This window comes from Pleurodeles waltl, chromosome 8 (assembly GCF_031143425.1).
Source record: "Pleurodeles waltl isolate 20211129_DDA chromosome 8, aPleWal1.hap1.20221129, whole genome shotgun sequence".
Lineage (NCBI taxonomy): Eukaryota > Metazoa > Chordata > Amphibia > Caudata > Salamandridae > Pleurodeles > Pleurodeles waltl.
Genome location: NC_090447.1, coordinates 1,189,040,442 through 1,189,056,993, shown reverse-complemented (window position 1 = coordinate 1,189,056,993; position 16,552 = coordinate 1,189,040,442). Strand labels below are relative to the sequence as shown.

General features: G+C 43.5%; 1 protein-coding gene across 6 annotated transcripts in view; it reads right to left on the bottom strand.

Annotated features, from left to right (window-relative positions):
• The window catches only part of FAM124A (family with sequence similarity 124 member A), a 224,977-nt gene extending 209,500 nt beyond the window's left edge, over positions 1–15,477 (bottom strand). For 3 of the 6 annotated variants that reach the window (XM_069205435.1, XM_069205436.1, XM_069205437.1), the window contains exon 1: positions 15,313–15,477. In XM_069205435.1, coding sequence (XP_069061536.1) covers positions 15,313–15,374 — 62 coding nt within the window. In that variant the 5' untranslated portion in view covers positions 15,375–15,477. Of the gene's footprint in view, positions 1–97; positions 345–15,312 lie in introns of those variants that run through there. The other 3 variants (XM_069205440.1, XM_069205439.1, XM_069205434.1) reach the window with 3 other exon arrangements.
• Positions 15,478–16,552: the final 1,075 nt, after the last annotated feature.

Here is a 16,552-nt window from a genome sequence, read left to right as displayed (position 1 = left end):
CACGCATTTTTGTTCCTCACACACCAAACCAAAACTGCAACAACATGTTAACATGCAAATCTAAAACAGGAGCATAAGGTACAGCCCCCTTACCTACCCATGCCGATCACTATTGGTGGGAATTAAGATCTCTCCATACTCTTTGACTGGCCAACAGCTGCATAGGACCTCTTTTTGGAAGACATATTCCATCGCCCAGCCACAGTAGACACTATCTTCTAGAAAAAGTGGTTCCATTTCAGAACTCACCACAGCAATCATAACTCTGATGGTTCATCCACAAATCTACCCCTCCGCCTAGCAAGGGGAACCTCGAGGAAGCTATGTGAGGTCACCACTCAGCAGAAAAATGAAGAGAATCTGATGTCTGGAGATGGACTTGGGAAAAATAAAGAGGCTCCTGGGATTGGCCAGCCCCTTTAAAGCACCTGTAACTGACAGGCGGGACAACCACTTCTGAAGAACTATTTTTGTTTTGTTCCAGTCTAAGAGGAAGCGACACCTCATTAGTAGGCAATGCGATGAGGACCAGGGATGTGGAATTAATGCGCACAGAACGCAAATAGAAATGGAGCAGCTGGGAACTAAAATAACATTGCTAACAAACTTTAACTGGATCAGGCGGGTGCAAAACTCATTTACCGTAAAAACTAATAGAACTAATTAGCTTATGTGTGCTTTTCTCTTTATTTAGGCACTTGGCAGCAAGAGGAATCCATTCTTATTGGATCGGGACACTTAAAAGGCACTATTTTTGAGCTGCAATCTGATTGTCAGTCTCCACGGTGAAGGGCAAGATGCACTTAAACAGGCTGCTCGCATAGGGTTAGTAAATGGGATTTTAAACCTCAAATCCATCATGTGTGTGGAAAAGAGCTTTGCACCACAAGAAAGCCCTGAAGGAGCATCTTTCCTCACAACCTGCCTGGAAGAAAAGAAAAGCCTATGATAACAGGTCAAGTAAATAATGTTTAGAGTGGACAAGGGAGGCAGTAGCGTTGTTAGAGGACTTCTTCCAGCAAAAGGATTTGTTTCTTACCCTAATGGACTCGCAACAAATAAACGGATTCTGCAGTAAACTTTACAGTAAGGGTTGTCGAGACGTAAGCGTCAGAGGAGTGAACTATTACTTAATATTCAGAGTAAAATTGGCCAGAAAAGTGAATGGAGGGAACACGGAACATTATGTGCACTAAAACCAGCTACCACATTCTGCCTCTCTCTTAGTATTTTATGTAAACAACCTCTTTATAATACGTTTTGATTATAGTGATACTTACTTGACATTAAGGTTGTGCTTTTTAGATAACGCATTATCATCATACTTTAGATGTAAGTTAAAGGCACATTAAAGATACAGCTATCATCCACTTTAATGGCACTCAATTAACTGACTTTGAAGGATGGAAATGAGTCGGCTTTGCCAGGGGTCAAACTTGTATCCTTAGACTTCACCCCATATCTCAGCAGCGAGTGTTCATTGATCATCCTTCTAGATGCTGGTACTCCTGAAGGTACTATCATGTGTCCTTTCTAGAGGAGTAGGTTTACACTCTGTAAGGCTGATACACAAAACATGCATGTAGGTAGGTAGGTAGGCGTGGGTATATACGTATAATGTACGTATATCACCACTATTTTTACAGGGCACGCAAATGTACTCAAGGGACATCAATGAGTTTCACAGTTTCCCTTCAGTGAGTCTTTAAGCTCTCCTAAATGTACAGTTGCGAAACATCCACAAGGTAGACTTCCGCCATGGGAAACATGCACATAGAAACATTTGTCCTTGTAGCAAGATCTCATCCTCTACAGTGCCTGGGAAAAAGGAGATGGGAGAGGTTTAGAATCTTCTCAAAAGACTTCTTAAACTTACTGTAAAAAGGCATTGGCAGTGTTTGAGTACACCCATAAATTCACGAATGTGTTCGTCACTGGCAATGCCACCTCCCATAGCACTCCCATGAGAATACCCACTGTATTACCAGCTCACTCTGAAAGTTAGGCAAGCTGCAGTTGTGTGAGCTTGCATATTTCGATTCATTTTATTTATTGCAGGTGACATTTCTTGTGCACAGGCGTCCAACTGGTTATGAGACTCAGTCCCATTAATAAGATGTAGCGGATCTCAACCGAGGAGCCAGTCTCAAACTGGACACTGGTCGCCAGGCTCAGCGGGCCACAGGCCCAGAGGAAGCTGTTGACAGCCAAAACCCACAAGAAATGAGAAGAGGAGCACAATACCCGCAAGCATTGGCAATGCCAGCAGGTCAGACATTGGGGAAGCTTCCAAGCGCCCATCAATCAAAAAAAAAATAATTATAGAGAATTGGCCAAAAAAAGCTAACATATTTTTTTAGTTGTCAAAAAGCGCACATTGCCATAGATGTTCTTGCCACTTGGAACTATATGTTGGGTGGATGTACTCCTTGAGAAAGGGCAGAATGTCATCACTCACAGTGAAGGCTACCAGTGACTGGAGTGGGCTGAACCACTGCCCCATGCTGTATGCTACAGCAGGCCGAAAAAATGTGAATGACTCAGTAACAGACAGGTGGAGGAAGAGGGCTGGCTTCATGCCCTATAATAAGTATGTTGTAGATATAATTTTAGCAAAATCAAAAGGTCTCGGCCGACCCCGGACCTAAAAAGCAATAATGCCACAAGAAAACTACTTGCAAAAAAATCATGCATAAAATGATAACTTGAAAACGTTTTGTATGTACTTGCACTCACTGTGTGCTCGGAAAGACAGTTTGTTTTACTTGAGTCAGGATGCAAACAATTATAGAATGCTAGGGTACAAAAACAGACCCTACAACTAATCTGCGACATCGGGGCAGTGTTTGACATCACAGAGCAGCAAAACAGGAATGTGATTGTAAGCAGTAGTGTAAAACTGAGTCTGGTCTGTGGAGAATCACGCTCATCTGACGGTTTCCTTCCTCGGTGATAACAAGACTTCTTTTCATTGTGCCTCATCCTGTTAATCTACTGCAGCACGCGCTCCTCGGCTGAGGTATGGGCGGGGACAGTCAGATGAAACCACCAGCTCTGAGCAGCCCTCTGCACCACACAGGAGGAACAGCTCCCACAGTCATCACCACCATTGTGCATCTGGGGCAATCCATCCACTGCCACCAAACTTCATGCCCAAACACAGGACTTTTTCTGTTTTTAAAGAAAAACATGTCAACTTCAGACAGCATCGGGCTATAATAACAAATAACACTGGTGGCAATGCCTCAAGCTCGCACATCCCAAGTAGGACCCAACTTGTGGAAATTCAATGAGTCAACAGATCACAAGTAGTGTTGGTGCTATCCTGGTAAACACCCTACCACCTGGGGTTTAGTTGCTGGAACCAGAAAACTCCTAGTCCAGCTGTACAAGAATTAAGAAATACCAAAATTCAACATCAGAAGTCCAATATCATGAAAGAAGCAACTGTGAGTCCGTAGTAAGTGACAATCGTGGATTAGTCGTCATGCTTCTTGCGTCACAAATGACATCCAGTATACACAGACAGCTGACGTGTTTCGTCATAGCAACTTTTTCAAGGCTGCAAGAATATTATGAGAACAGCTCCACATCAACTGCTGTAGATGACATCGGGGTACCCAAGGTGACTCTGTGGAGCACCTTTCCTCATTCACAATATGTGATATCTCCTTAGCAGTGCTTAATTTGTGCTTGTTGTTTCCGGTGCTAAGCACCAGCACTTATTTTTGAGAGCTGGGGCTTATTCTTCTGCCTCATGCCTTTGCTGCCAGCAAAAGACACATATGGGGAAAAACGGATGAAGGGACAAAACGAAAAAGCGTCACAAAGGGAGAAAGCAGAAAGCTGCAAGGGTGAGCTGAAGGGGCAGGGAGTGGCTTCATATGGATTGAAGAGGCCCGAGATGGCTTCAGGATTAAGCTGCCTCCGTATTCCATGTTCACACATTTAATTGCAGCGGCCACGTGTTTAAGAGAAGGGCTTTGGGCACCGGCACCTTTTTATTTACAAATTAAGCACTGCTCCTTAGACAATCAAAGGTGATTCTGTTCCACCGATATTGTTGCAGGCAATGTAAAGTAGAAAAGCCAAGAGTGGAAATCCTTTCAAACATGCTCATGCATACTGCCCTGTTATATCTTGTGGAAACCAAACACATATGTGAAAAATCCGGAAAAAATGTGATAAGCAATAAATAGTGATAGATACCCAGAGGCTCGCATGAGAGAACATGTGCATAAAATTAAAGTGATGATGTTGAGGGTTTCATTTTATGCACGTGTTCTCTCAGAATCACCTCTTGTTGTCCATGGAGATATTGGGCATGAGGTAAGGTGCTCATCAGAGTCACCTTGGGTATCCAGATGTCATCTACAGCAGTTGATGTGGAGCATCGGGGCTATCTTCCTCTCATCTTTGAAGACTGGTTCCGTTCCACGCTCTATAAATACTAGAGAAATCTGCCCCTGTTAAAAAACCCACAAAACTCAACTTTGAGATGAATGCGACAACCAGTGCCTCAATACTTACTTTTCCCTCCTTAGGAAGACTCTCGAAAGAGCAGTAACTAACCAACTTTAAGAACAGCTCGATTTGCAAACCTCCCTCTCAGCCTGTCTGGATCTCAGGCTTGCAGTCGTGTTGGGTCTGCCACTGTCCAGAGGACTTTCTGCTAATAGATGATGGTGGTGATCCATGTCTCTTGATGAGGTTTGACCAGTCAGGAATCTTTGATGCAGTTGCCCATCAGGTCCCTCAAGTCATGCGTGTGTATCACTGACATTTTATCAAAAAAATGAAATCCTCAAAATCTCCACCAACTCCTGTCTTGTGTCAGGTAGCACAGGTTCTATTTTTGCTCCTTCTTGTTTAACATCCACATGAAGCCACAGGATGCACCCCTCAGCCAACAAGAATTAGTTAGCCACTAATACACTGATGTCACCCAGCTATTCCCTTTTTAATATATTTATTGCTATTTTGTATATGAACGCAGAACAATAATGAAGTCTTGTTTTCAATATACAATATCAACCACAGAAATCCAGGTCTGTAGGGGGCTAAACAAATCAGCAAAACCTATTAAAGTGCTGACTCCTTAAAGTGTCATTAGCTAAAGACAGCCAAAACCTCAGGTGCTGCCCAGACCTCATTAAAACCTTAAAGTCTACCATTTATCTGAAACTCAAGCCAACACGCACAGAGTGTCTACTCCTAAATGGAGAAACCACCGAGCCCACTATCCAGGAGTGGTATAGCAATATGAATGTAGATGCCATCTCCCCATACATTTCAACCTATGCCAAATGACTCAGCTGCTTCATTGACATCTCTAAAGACTTCAAATATCCCATATATAAAGAGACGAAACACATTGGTTTCAGCTTACATTACTGCACAAAATTGAGCCCTTCACCCAGGGACAGCTCCTCCATAAGGGCAGAGAAATGACCCCCCCCCCCAGCCCCCCACCAGCAGCAGAAGCTGCAACGCTTTCACCACGAAGGAATAACAAACTTGGTTTATCATTCAATTGTGGTGAAAGGGGCGGGGCATAGGTGGTGACAACCTTGGAGGAGAGTGACAGAGCACTCCCCTGAGAGCGCATGTGTGTTTGGTAGGCCGTCTCGGGCCAGCCAAACACACATGCGCTGTAGGCTTTCTCCAGCCCGGCACCACATTTGCTGGGCTGGCGAGAGACTGCACAGGTTCCAGTCTGCCTGGAAGCGCTCTGGCTGGGCGCTCCCAGCCAATCCTGATGCTGCTCTGTGCCTGCTGTGCCTGCTGCGCCAGCGATGAGGGACAGAGCGGCGGCAACAGAGGAGGTAAGTTGTTTTTCTTTCTTTTATTATTAAATGTCCCGCTCACCTGCCTTTCCCCACACGCCGCACCCGCCCCGCCCCGCCCTTCTAAATAGGAGCGAGCCATGACTGCCTTCACCCCATCTATGAACGCCCGATTGCAGTCCTGCCTTAGTCTTGTTAAACACTGAAAGAAGTATTGATCTGTGTGCTGGTCTCTCACAGTCGTTACTAATACCAAGCAAGGCAGTTTTTATGTATAACCAACCATACAAAGTTGAAGAGCATTTCTCCTATGTTGAAGGTCAGCACTGACCTTCGTTTTTGTCCACAATCAACTTTAGAGCTTGCTGTATGGCTTACAAAGCACAATAGTTGAATTAACCTGACCTCTAAACAGCACACTTAGGGTAGCATATGCACAACAAGGATAACACCCCATCCCATATTGGAAAGCCAAAGACTTCCAAGAATGCATGCACCAACAGGATTTTACAGCACATTGTCCTCCCTTTGCCGCTCAATGTTCTCCCTCATTGGTAGAGTCCAGAAAAGATCTCAAATTCCACCTCTACGCTATCTTCTTACACCTAGGTTTATTGTCCCCTTCTTTCATAAGAGATGTTGTGCTTTTTCTGTATATGCCTCACATTCACACAGTATACAGATGTGCATGTTTCTACCCCTGTACATCTGGGATTGATATAGTGTCACTTTTTACAATGCCTCCTTGCCCTCCAGGCGTAGGCCTGCACTTTATAAATAACCCCAATCAGATAAATACAATAATAACATTTCTTTGAAATGTTGGCATCTGCTACCACTGATATCCGATTAGAAGGTCTGACTAATGGATTGTACTTGGGGGCTTATTTTCATTTCATATGGGAAAAAGAGAGGAACTGGCGGCGCAAGGGGCTTGTAAATAAGCCCCTTGGTCTGTTAAGGGGAAGGAAGCCTAGGGTCAATGGTATCCATAGGGTTTGGAGGGTACAGTGCTAGTGAAAGAAACATTTCATGCTTTCTTAATCATTTTTTAAATATCCACAAACTTCATAACCTACTTTTTGAATTTGCTAGTCTAACCCAAGCCCTTGAATATAGGGGGGCAAGTGCTTGCCTTACACTCTGCATGTCAATATTTTTGTTTTGAGATTTATGTGTTGGAGACATTTTTGTGTTGTGATTGCCACTGCATACTACCTAGCATCTGTCCAGACACCCAGTCCCCCAGTTACTGAGAAAGCCTGAATGCACGTGAGCTCTACCCCCAGCAATGTAAGGGTGTTCATATGGCAGAAAGTTGCAGTGCCAATACTGGTAACACAACATGACATGTTTGAGAGATGCCAATCTGTAAATGTGAGACATTTTGGAGAGAAGAAGGTACGAGATTGTTGGACATCCTTGAAAGACGCACTTCTCTAATTGATGAACATCTTTGACAGACATCAATCTGTGATTGTTGGATATCGACGAGAGATGCCCGGCTGTGATTGTTAAGTCACAGTGAGATGCCAATCTATGACTCCTATACATGTTTGAGAGATGACAAGCATCAAAGCCATATGGATGGGACAGCTCCCTAAAAACACAACCCACTGCCCACACAGCCATCATCCACAGAGACAAATGTTTTAAAATTAATTACATTCCTGTACCCCTCGCTCTCATAAAACAAAGCCAAAAAGATCCAGTTGAAAAGTGATACTCTACCCACACTTACCAATGTGCAAAAATACACCAGAAAACATTAGCCAGTAAATCTGACCCTTCTGCCACAAACAGAGCACCAGAGCCCTATAGACGACAAAGGGAAAGCCCCAACAACACAACACAAGCACCAACCAACGGGCAACTATTCACCCTTCTCGAAGGACAGAATATCCAAGTCCTGCAATTCACTTACTCAGACACAATCACCCCTCTGCAGAGCTTCCATGCAAACTCCGATACAATAAGGCCAAACAGAGGCCATATTTTAAACTAATCAAAGTCATCAGCAAACACTACACAAAATAAACCCCTTGTTACACAGACAAAACAAAAAGATACGCGACTGCCCTGACGAGTGGCAACGAAAAAGCCAAGAACCAAGCCTCTGGTCACGACTGGAAAGACAAGAGTGCTACAAGCCTATTGAAATGACAGGTGTGTGTTCTACAGACACTGATAAAATAGCATAGGTGAATCTTGCAGGCGCCCTTGTTAATAAGTAAGGTTTAGGGATGCAGAATAAAAATCATATTGGGGAATAGGGAATCATCCATGTGGATCCTTGGAAAAAGGATACATCTCTTTCGGGCCGTGACATCTCCTCTAGACATTAAAATCAAATAACTAATTATGCAAGTTCTCTGAAGGACTACAAATTCTTATTACCGGACCCATTTTTTTTTTTTTAAATAAGAAAAAAATACAACTATTTTTTATTTTGTGTTACTCTTACCTCGTTTTGCAAACAACGTTTTTTTAAAACATTTTACTACTTTTAATGCTCTGTGGAGGGTGAATGTCAAAAAGAACAACAGCTTTATTTATGTATTACGTTTTCAATGTCTATAGAAGATGTAAAGGCCTGGTATAAGAAAAATAATGCACTGTCCTACCCATTAAGGCTTCTGACAACTTGGTTACTTCCTAGAACCATTCAAACTCACTGCCTGGAGGTATTGATTTTAATTAATTCCTATGTGAACTGATGCTCGCTACTGCCTGGTAATTACTGCACACTTAGTGTCAAGGTTTATTTGTTAATTCATTGCTTCTTTTAATCATTTTAATGTGCAAAATATGTCACGCTTTTAAGCACACTGATGTTAGTCATTTTAATGTGCAAAATATGCCACGCTTCTAAGCACACTGATGTTAGTTAATGCCTGATGCCAATATTGAGGCTTTTTCTTGCTTGTGCCCACTGAAACGTTGTACTGTCTGGAATAATTTACACTCATCCTTGCCAAGGGATACTGATGGCCATTAGTGCCCATGATCACTCATGTTTTTACTCTAACGGCCATTAATGGTGGTTAGTGCCTTAGGCCATTAATGCATGAATCTGGTTTTGGCCATGTACATGTATTAACATGTGACCAATAAGGTTCCATTCGGACTTGTCCCGTCCATACTCACTATCAAGGGCCGATAATGCTCATTAATGCACGGAGACAGTAAAGTTCCTGACTGACAGTCCATTTTCTCTTGGTAATTTATGAAGCCAATAAAGTTATTTATTGATGGGGTCTGTTGATATTCACTTTGAGGGGCAATAAATGCTTATTATTCCCTGGGGGCATTAATGCTCATTCATGCATAGGGGATATTAAAGCTTCATACTGACGGGGCAATGTAAGGTTGCTAATACCTTTCTGCCTTTGAGGTGTCTCATTGAGTTGGCCCATACATACAAACTTTGGTGTGCATTAATGGTCATAGCTGCCTGGACCCATTCATGCTGATTCATGCACGGAGGCATTAAAGCGTGTTACTGTGAAGGCCATTTATGCTTATTAATGGCTGGTACTACTGAGGTTCGTTACTGACTTGGCCACTTGATAATCTCATGAGGGGGCATTAGTGGTCATTACTCCCTGGAGCCATCAGTGCCAATTTATGCAATGAGCCATGATTGAGCACTCATGGTCCATTGCTTCCTATTGGAGGCATTGTTCCGTATACAGCCTTAGTCTAGCCTACTGATGCTAGTGGATTCTGGCTTCAACCCAAAAAAATAACAGCCAACTTCACTGGAAAAAAGTGTAGTTAAGGTTTGGTTCAGAATGAAGGAAGTTGATTACTGTCCAGTACACTAAACTTCAAAAGACAGAAAAATGCCAGTTAAGGTGCTAACTTAACCTTAAGACCCACACCAGCCATCACACGTGAAAGGCAGAAATTAATTGTTCATGGGAGACAGAGCATGCAGTTACTAAGCTGATGGAGTGAGGCATGAACTGAACAGGAAGGTGTGTTCTTATGTGATTGTGTGTTTGTTGCTGTGACAATAACGTTCTATTCCAGGGTACCGAATGCTCTTTGTATGGCATGGTATAGCTCCACTTTGCAAACTGCATGCTGGTAATTGACATTTTACATTTAAAATTGGGATTCCATCCTTGTGTAAGCATTTCGCAGGTCCATGCATGATGTGGTGCCCCAGTCCAGGTTTTTCTTTGCATTTTTGGGTGTGTAGCCTTTTTCATCCAATATAAAATGGACTATAAGTCCCAGAATTCAAAGACAAAAAACCTGAACTGGAGTAGCGCATGGAACATGTACTGGGGAAACTTGGCAGCCCCGGCTATTAGAGCTATTGTTTGTACCTGATGTAATGAGGTACTGTATCTTTGAATTAATGTGTCATTAAAAAGCATCTGTTGACGTATGTCTCTCCTTGGGGTCATCTTGCATCCTTCTCACGTGCTAAACTGTATTGGACCCTTTGCAGTTACCTCTTTCTTGCTTCTAGGCACATTTCTCAAGAACAAGTCCCAACACCAACTATAATCTAATGAAAACCATTTCTCTACAGTCTGATCCGTAGACAAAACTAAAATTGTTACCATGTACCTCAGTTTCCAAATAAACGCTTAAATTATTGCGATGCAATACCCAATTGCAAGCCACCACGGTGGTGGAGACAATGCGATTACTACAAATATGCTGTTATTTCCATTTTTACTTCAATAAATCATCTTTTTTTACTTGCTCTCCGCTATGAACTAAATGGATGCTGTTAAAAACGTAACATTATTTCCTCACTGATGGCGGTTCAACAGAACAAGAGGGAGAAATGCAGACAGTGACAAATCACAAGCTTCTACAAAGATCGTAGGGACAAAACTTGTCGACTTCCTAAACAGGGCATCTGAGACAGAAGAGAATTATGCAGCGTAATGCAGCACAGTTTGTCATATTATTACTTCATTACAACGTAATTGTTCACATGTTAACACTGTCTGGGCAAGGTTTTCACTTCATTTTTACCAGTTTAACGCCCAAATACAGCGATAAGAAGCAGAAAGGTGACCAGTCAACCTTTGCGGAAGAACTCCCCCTGACCAGCAATATGTACTGCCATGTTTTTAGTAACTTTTGCTCCGTTTGAGCTAGAAACAAAATTGTTTCTGGTAAAACCTGCAGATTACGTAGCAGATGATGGAGAATAGGGCACATGCTCCAAATTCATAATTATGCAGGAAACTCCCACAGCCACAAAATCACATAATTCCAGTGGCCCCAGCTATGATCTATATAACTGCTAATTATACAATATATTTGTGTATTACCCACAGAGTCCCATTTCAACATTCTTATTTCCAGTACCTTCCCCTTGAGGCTTCTCTCTTCATTGCTTGCTACATATTTAATGCCTACTCCTTGCCATTTAACCAGCATGTTATCAAAAACTGTTTAATGACACTACTGTGTGTGATCGATAACCTTCCACCCTATGTACCCCTCAAATGTACACTTTACTTTTCGATGTACTCAGGGGCATATTTGCAAGAAAGTGGTGCATTATCTATGATGTGCCACTCTTCTTGTGCCCCCTAACATCGCCATGGTAGCGCCGTATTTACAATACGGCACACCATGGCACATGTTATCACAATAGCATCAAAGTTTTTGGTCGACTAGTGCCAAAAATAATGGCACCACTCCAGCAATGTGTGGGGAGGACCATTTGAAACAATGGGAGTGTCGCTTTAATGCCTGCCTTGGTGCAGTGAAATCTCGTAAGGCGTAGGCATAATGTGGCGCAAAGGGTTACAAAGTGGTGCAACGCTTGCATTGGGCAACTTTGTAAATTTGGCATGGGGAAAAGCCCTCCTTGACGCCGGTTTAACATTTTAAAAAATGACGCTAAAAAAGGGCGGCACAAGGAGGCGCTAGGGGCATGTAAATAGGCCCCTTTGTATGTTCTTTTGTTGCTATCCAAAAACCAACACCACAATATAAAATAAAAAGGGTGTTAAGGAATTTCTTACTTTGACCGCTGTCCCTTCTGCAGGTTGGACTGGAGAGTGAAATCTGATGGCCAGGGGATGCCAAGCCTGCAGGGGCCTAGTCCAGATACTTGTCCTACGGCCAATGCAAATTAATCCAGCAGGACTCTCACCAGCTGGGCATGTGTTGGCCTACTTTCTGTAAATGGTTTGATGGGGGCAGACCTCACCTCCAAATTGTAAGGACGAACTGCAAAATATTTTGAGAATTTTGAATAAACGTTTTCCTTTAAATGCCGAATTGTAGAAGGGGATCTCTGGTAGTTTATTGAAATGTTGTTACCAGCCTCACAGCCACCCTATTTAGCCTATTAGAAATCACAGGGATTGCCGCACAGGTGTGCAAGGCAGGATTTACACTAGTTTTCTCTCTTGTTGCCCAGAGCTATTGAAGAGTAAATACCTTCAAGATGGAATGTGTTAAACCAAAATAACTGCATCTTAGGCACAGCGGCTAGAATTTACCCAAATGTTGTCAGACACTTTTTAGAAGCTCAGATTTATACCAGCTGCCTTTATACTATATATACAGGGCCACTCGAATTATGAGGCAATGGAGGACCAAACTATGTGACAGGGTTAACTAAATTATATGGAAAGAAAATTAAAATTAGGGAGCAAACTGTAGCATTTTCTCGGGAGCAATATTTCGCTATTTTTTCATTTTAACACATATTGAGATTGTATGGACAAATGTTCCAACTCTTTTTTTTATATCTGTTTAACACCCGAATCGCCAACTGAAAGGACACTAGTTAACATTAGCAAAGGGTCAGCCTCTAAAGGACACAAAATTGTCTTTTTAAATTTTGATCCATTTGAACCTAAAACAACATTCCAGCATAATTTCCAGATTCTTTTCATTGAAATCGGAATTTACCAGCAGATGGTGGAGTATGTGGCAAGAGCGATAAATCATTATTATGCGGAAACGCTGCAGCTGCGGAATCACATAATTCTGGGTCCTCTGCATATGCACAAAGATTTTCCCAAGTACAAAGTAGACTCCGGTGAGCATCTCGGCATTTTTAAGCCATTTTATACTATGTTTGAGATGACTGGAACACTAGATGTCTGGAGATGCCTGGAGCATCTCCGAGCAAATGTGTGTGGACCCCACTGGGCCATCAGCCTCTCAAGTTGTCACTTAATTTGTCACAGAAAACACCATTGTGACCCGTCACCAGTAAGACCTGACGAAGAACACGGCAAAGGGCTGCCATCTCAACAGCATATCCGCCCATCACACCATCTTTTTTCCAAACAAATGGTATTTTTTCACGGACAACATTTAACAAGAGTGTAACGATCTGTACCACAGCCTCAGCTTAGTCGATAAGAATGGTGTAATAATGATTGTTTTCCGTAACAATCCATCGCTCCACAGTGCTCCAAAGCGTCGATCAAACTTTGGCCCATATTTATACTTTTTTAGCGCCGCATTTGCCTCGCTTTTTGACGCAAAAAACGGCGCAAACTTGCAAAATACAATTGTATTTTGCAAGTTTGCGCCGTTTTGCATAAAAAAATGTCGCAAATGCGGCGCTAAAAAAGTATAAATATGGCTCTTAGTGGGTCCCAAGGAGGCTGATTAGAATTAAGCCTGATATGTCGTACATAACATTGCATGATCCAATCAAACTGAAGAAATATAAGCTTCCTCCGTGGCTCTTTTAGGACAACATCGAGACACTCTTGTGAGATCTATCCGCATCACCTCTTCCCTCAGAGTGGGCCCACTCACCATCTTAACATTCAGTCCAACATGGCTCACGTGCGCAACTTAACATCAACGCTGCTTAGCAAACTATCATTCCAAATGTGAGAACAGCCATCTTAAGCCAGCCCTGGGCATCGTTCACTCCAGTGACATGAAATAAACACAAAAATCCGTCAACAACTCCCCACACTCCGCACCACAAAGATCCCCGATGGGGTGGAACATTTTATTTTCACACTGACCACACACACCAATATTAGTTAATAGTCTGGACACCATTCTTCTCAAACAAAAACAGAACCAGTAGATAAAAAATCATACACTCGCATGGGAAAAGCGCCCAGACGCCATAAGCGCTATGATGCCACATAAATGGTGTCTGTGCAGTATACAAATAGGTAAACCATCACTGTAATAAATGCACCGCATGGAGGTGAGCACCCTTGGCACCTAACTCATTCCCTTCAGATAGGCAGCTAGTTTACTGCGTGAAGAAGTGTAGTACAACGACTGATAGCATAACATATCAGCTGGCAATATAATTAAACACTCGCTGCTGATGTCTGCAGCCATTTGAAGGTCACAAGCTCGAGTTCAGTGAAACCAAATTCAACCTTCTGTCTGAGATCAGTAAATTGATGATTACTTGGTGTTTGTAGAGTCTGATGCGCTGGAGGAAGTTGTCCTGGCGTCCCAGATGAAAGTATGAATCAAACCGGGGGTAGAAGAGCATTTAACGAGTTATGAAACGTAATCAAACAGCTGGTACAGCGAGGACTGCGAGTGATGGGACTACAATTAAATGCAGATAAAGTGTCATCCATTATGTAAAGCAGTGCTTGACGCGCTTTATGGAACATGCTGCTACTATCATAGCATGGGTCAAGTGCTATACTGTTTGCATGACAGCATCCTTCAAAGGTTGATCCCTACACTTGTGGATAATAAAAAATATGATAGCCCCAAAAGGCACCGGTCTCAGTTCTTGAGATTTGTGTGCCAGAATGTACGTTTTCTAATCTGCCTGTGAGTTTGCGTTAGAGAGGTGCTATTGTGGGGAAAAAATAAAAAAACAATTAAATAAATATATTGGAGCAGGGAGAGCGACCCCTCTTCCTAGATGAGGAGCGTTGCCGTGTGTGCCGTGCGCTGGCGGCGGAACCACAGGCAGCTCTCCCCGGGGAGGTTGTAGCGAGCGCAGAGCAGCCGCGGAGCTCAGGCCGCAGGTCCGCGGAGCTTCGACAGCGCGAAGGGGCCCTACGGATAAGTTACAAAGCACGCACACGCCTCATAACCCCCCACAAAAATCACTGCATCGATCGGACGAGGAGAGACAGTTTCTCAGGTCTGCACGCGCTATATTCAAGTGATGCTTGCTCGGCTCTGCATACATTCTCCTCCTGCACTTTTATAACAAAGGCAAGGAATCGCGTTAAACTTGGGCAGTATGTTCCTCTCGGTGGGGTTGGGGACAGCGCATGGCATGAAGCCCCTTCTCTGTGGCGCATCGGCTGTGACAGGAGCACGTGCCCCCATCTTTCGCCCCCCGAGACTGACACACAGACCGGCGCCGAGGGAGAGCCCTGATTAACGGGACCTGGTTACCGGTGGTGATTCGTGAGGCTGCTCTGTGCACATAAAGCTTGGCTCACGCCCACTCACGTCCCCTGCGACCTGATGCCTGGACTGGTGGAGGCGGGGAGTGCCCTACAGGTTTAAGAGTGGAAACAATGCCTGCCCTCCTCCCGTGCTGGCACCGCTACACCCCCCGGGCGGTACCTACCCGCCTGTCTCTGCTCCGGAGTCCACACAGTCATCCTGCTCGGCGGCCGTCTTCTGCTCCATGCTGGGGGTCACCGTCCCATGCCAGGCAGCTCCCGCCCGTCCCTCGCCCGCGCCACTCTGTTGTTCTTCCAGGGATTCTCTCTCTCTCCCGGCCGAACTCTCCCTCCGGCGACCCCAGGTCCCCGCCCTCCTCTCTCATGTTCATCCCTCCCTCATGTTCATCCCTCCCTCTCCTGAGTCCCCTCCCTCGACTTCCTCATCCTACCCTCCTCTTTGAGGGAGCTCCGGCGGGATGTGGGTGAGGGAGAGGGGGAAACATTTATGTGGAAATGTATAAAAAAATCTTTCTTTCACTGTTTCTGGTTGAATGAAAATGGCTCCACGCAGTCCACCCTGATGTCTGTCTTCGCATCTCTTAATCTGTCTGCGGGTGAGGGCGTGTCCTTGGGCAGGTCTGATTACTGGGCACCCTCAACGACGGATGAACTTGATGGCATCTTAAACCGGGCAGTCAGTCACATATGACAAATAAGTAAAAAAAATAAAAATACGTTTCGGAGCTTATATTTCGTTTATATTTTGGCCACGTTTAAGTTTCTTATTGTAACTAAATAAATACAATATTGGTTTCCTAACCTCAAATAAAGCGGTGAGAACTTTATGGAATAAATTAGATGCTTTGGATTAAATAATTTTTGGAACAAATCAAGTTGTCTCACTGACGAACTAAGTGTATATGAATTTATAATATTTATTATATTTTATATAGTGTCAGGGGTATGACACCTCACTGAGGTCTAATCTTAGTCTAAAACGAGCCCCCCAAATCTCTGTGTAGGTCAAATCAGGGCAATGTCTTGAAATTAAAGGTCTAAACATCTGCAAACTTCAGGCATGAGTCATCATAAAAAAGTCCCCCAACTTTCTGGGGGCAACATGCAACCCCAAGCTCCCATGCATATTTGCAAAACCATTGGAGAGCAAGCTATAGGGAGTTTACATGTAATTCAACGCCTAGGGTCTGATTTTGAGTTTGAAGGGTGCGTTACTGTCACAAACATGACGGATAGTCTGTCCGCCTCATAACTAGTTAATTATTCTACACCTACTTAGACCCTTATTTACTACAATCAAACTCTGTTTTACATGGCATTCATATCTTTATGACCCTCAGCTCTGCATTGGAGTACACAGCGCAGATTTTGACAACCTATCGCTGAAGTGATGTAATTTGGAGC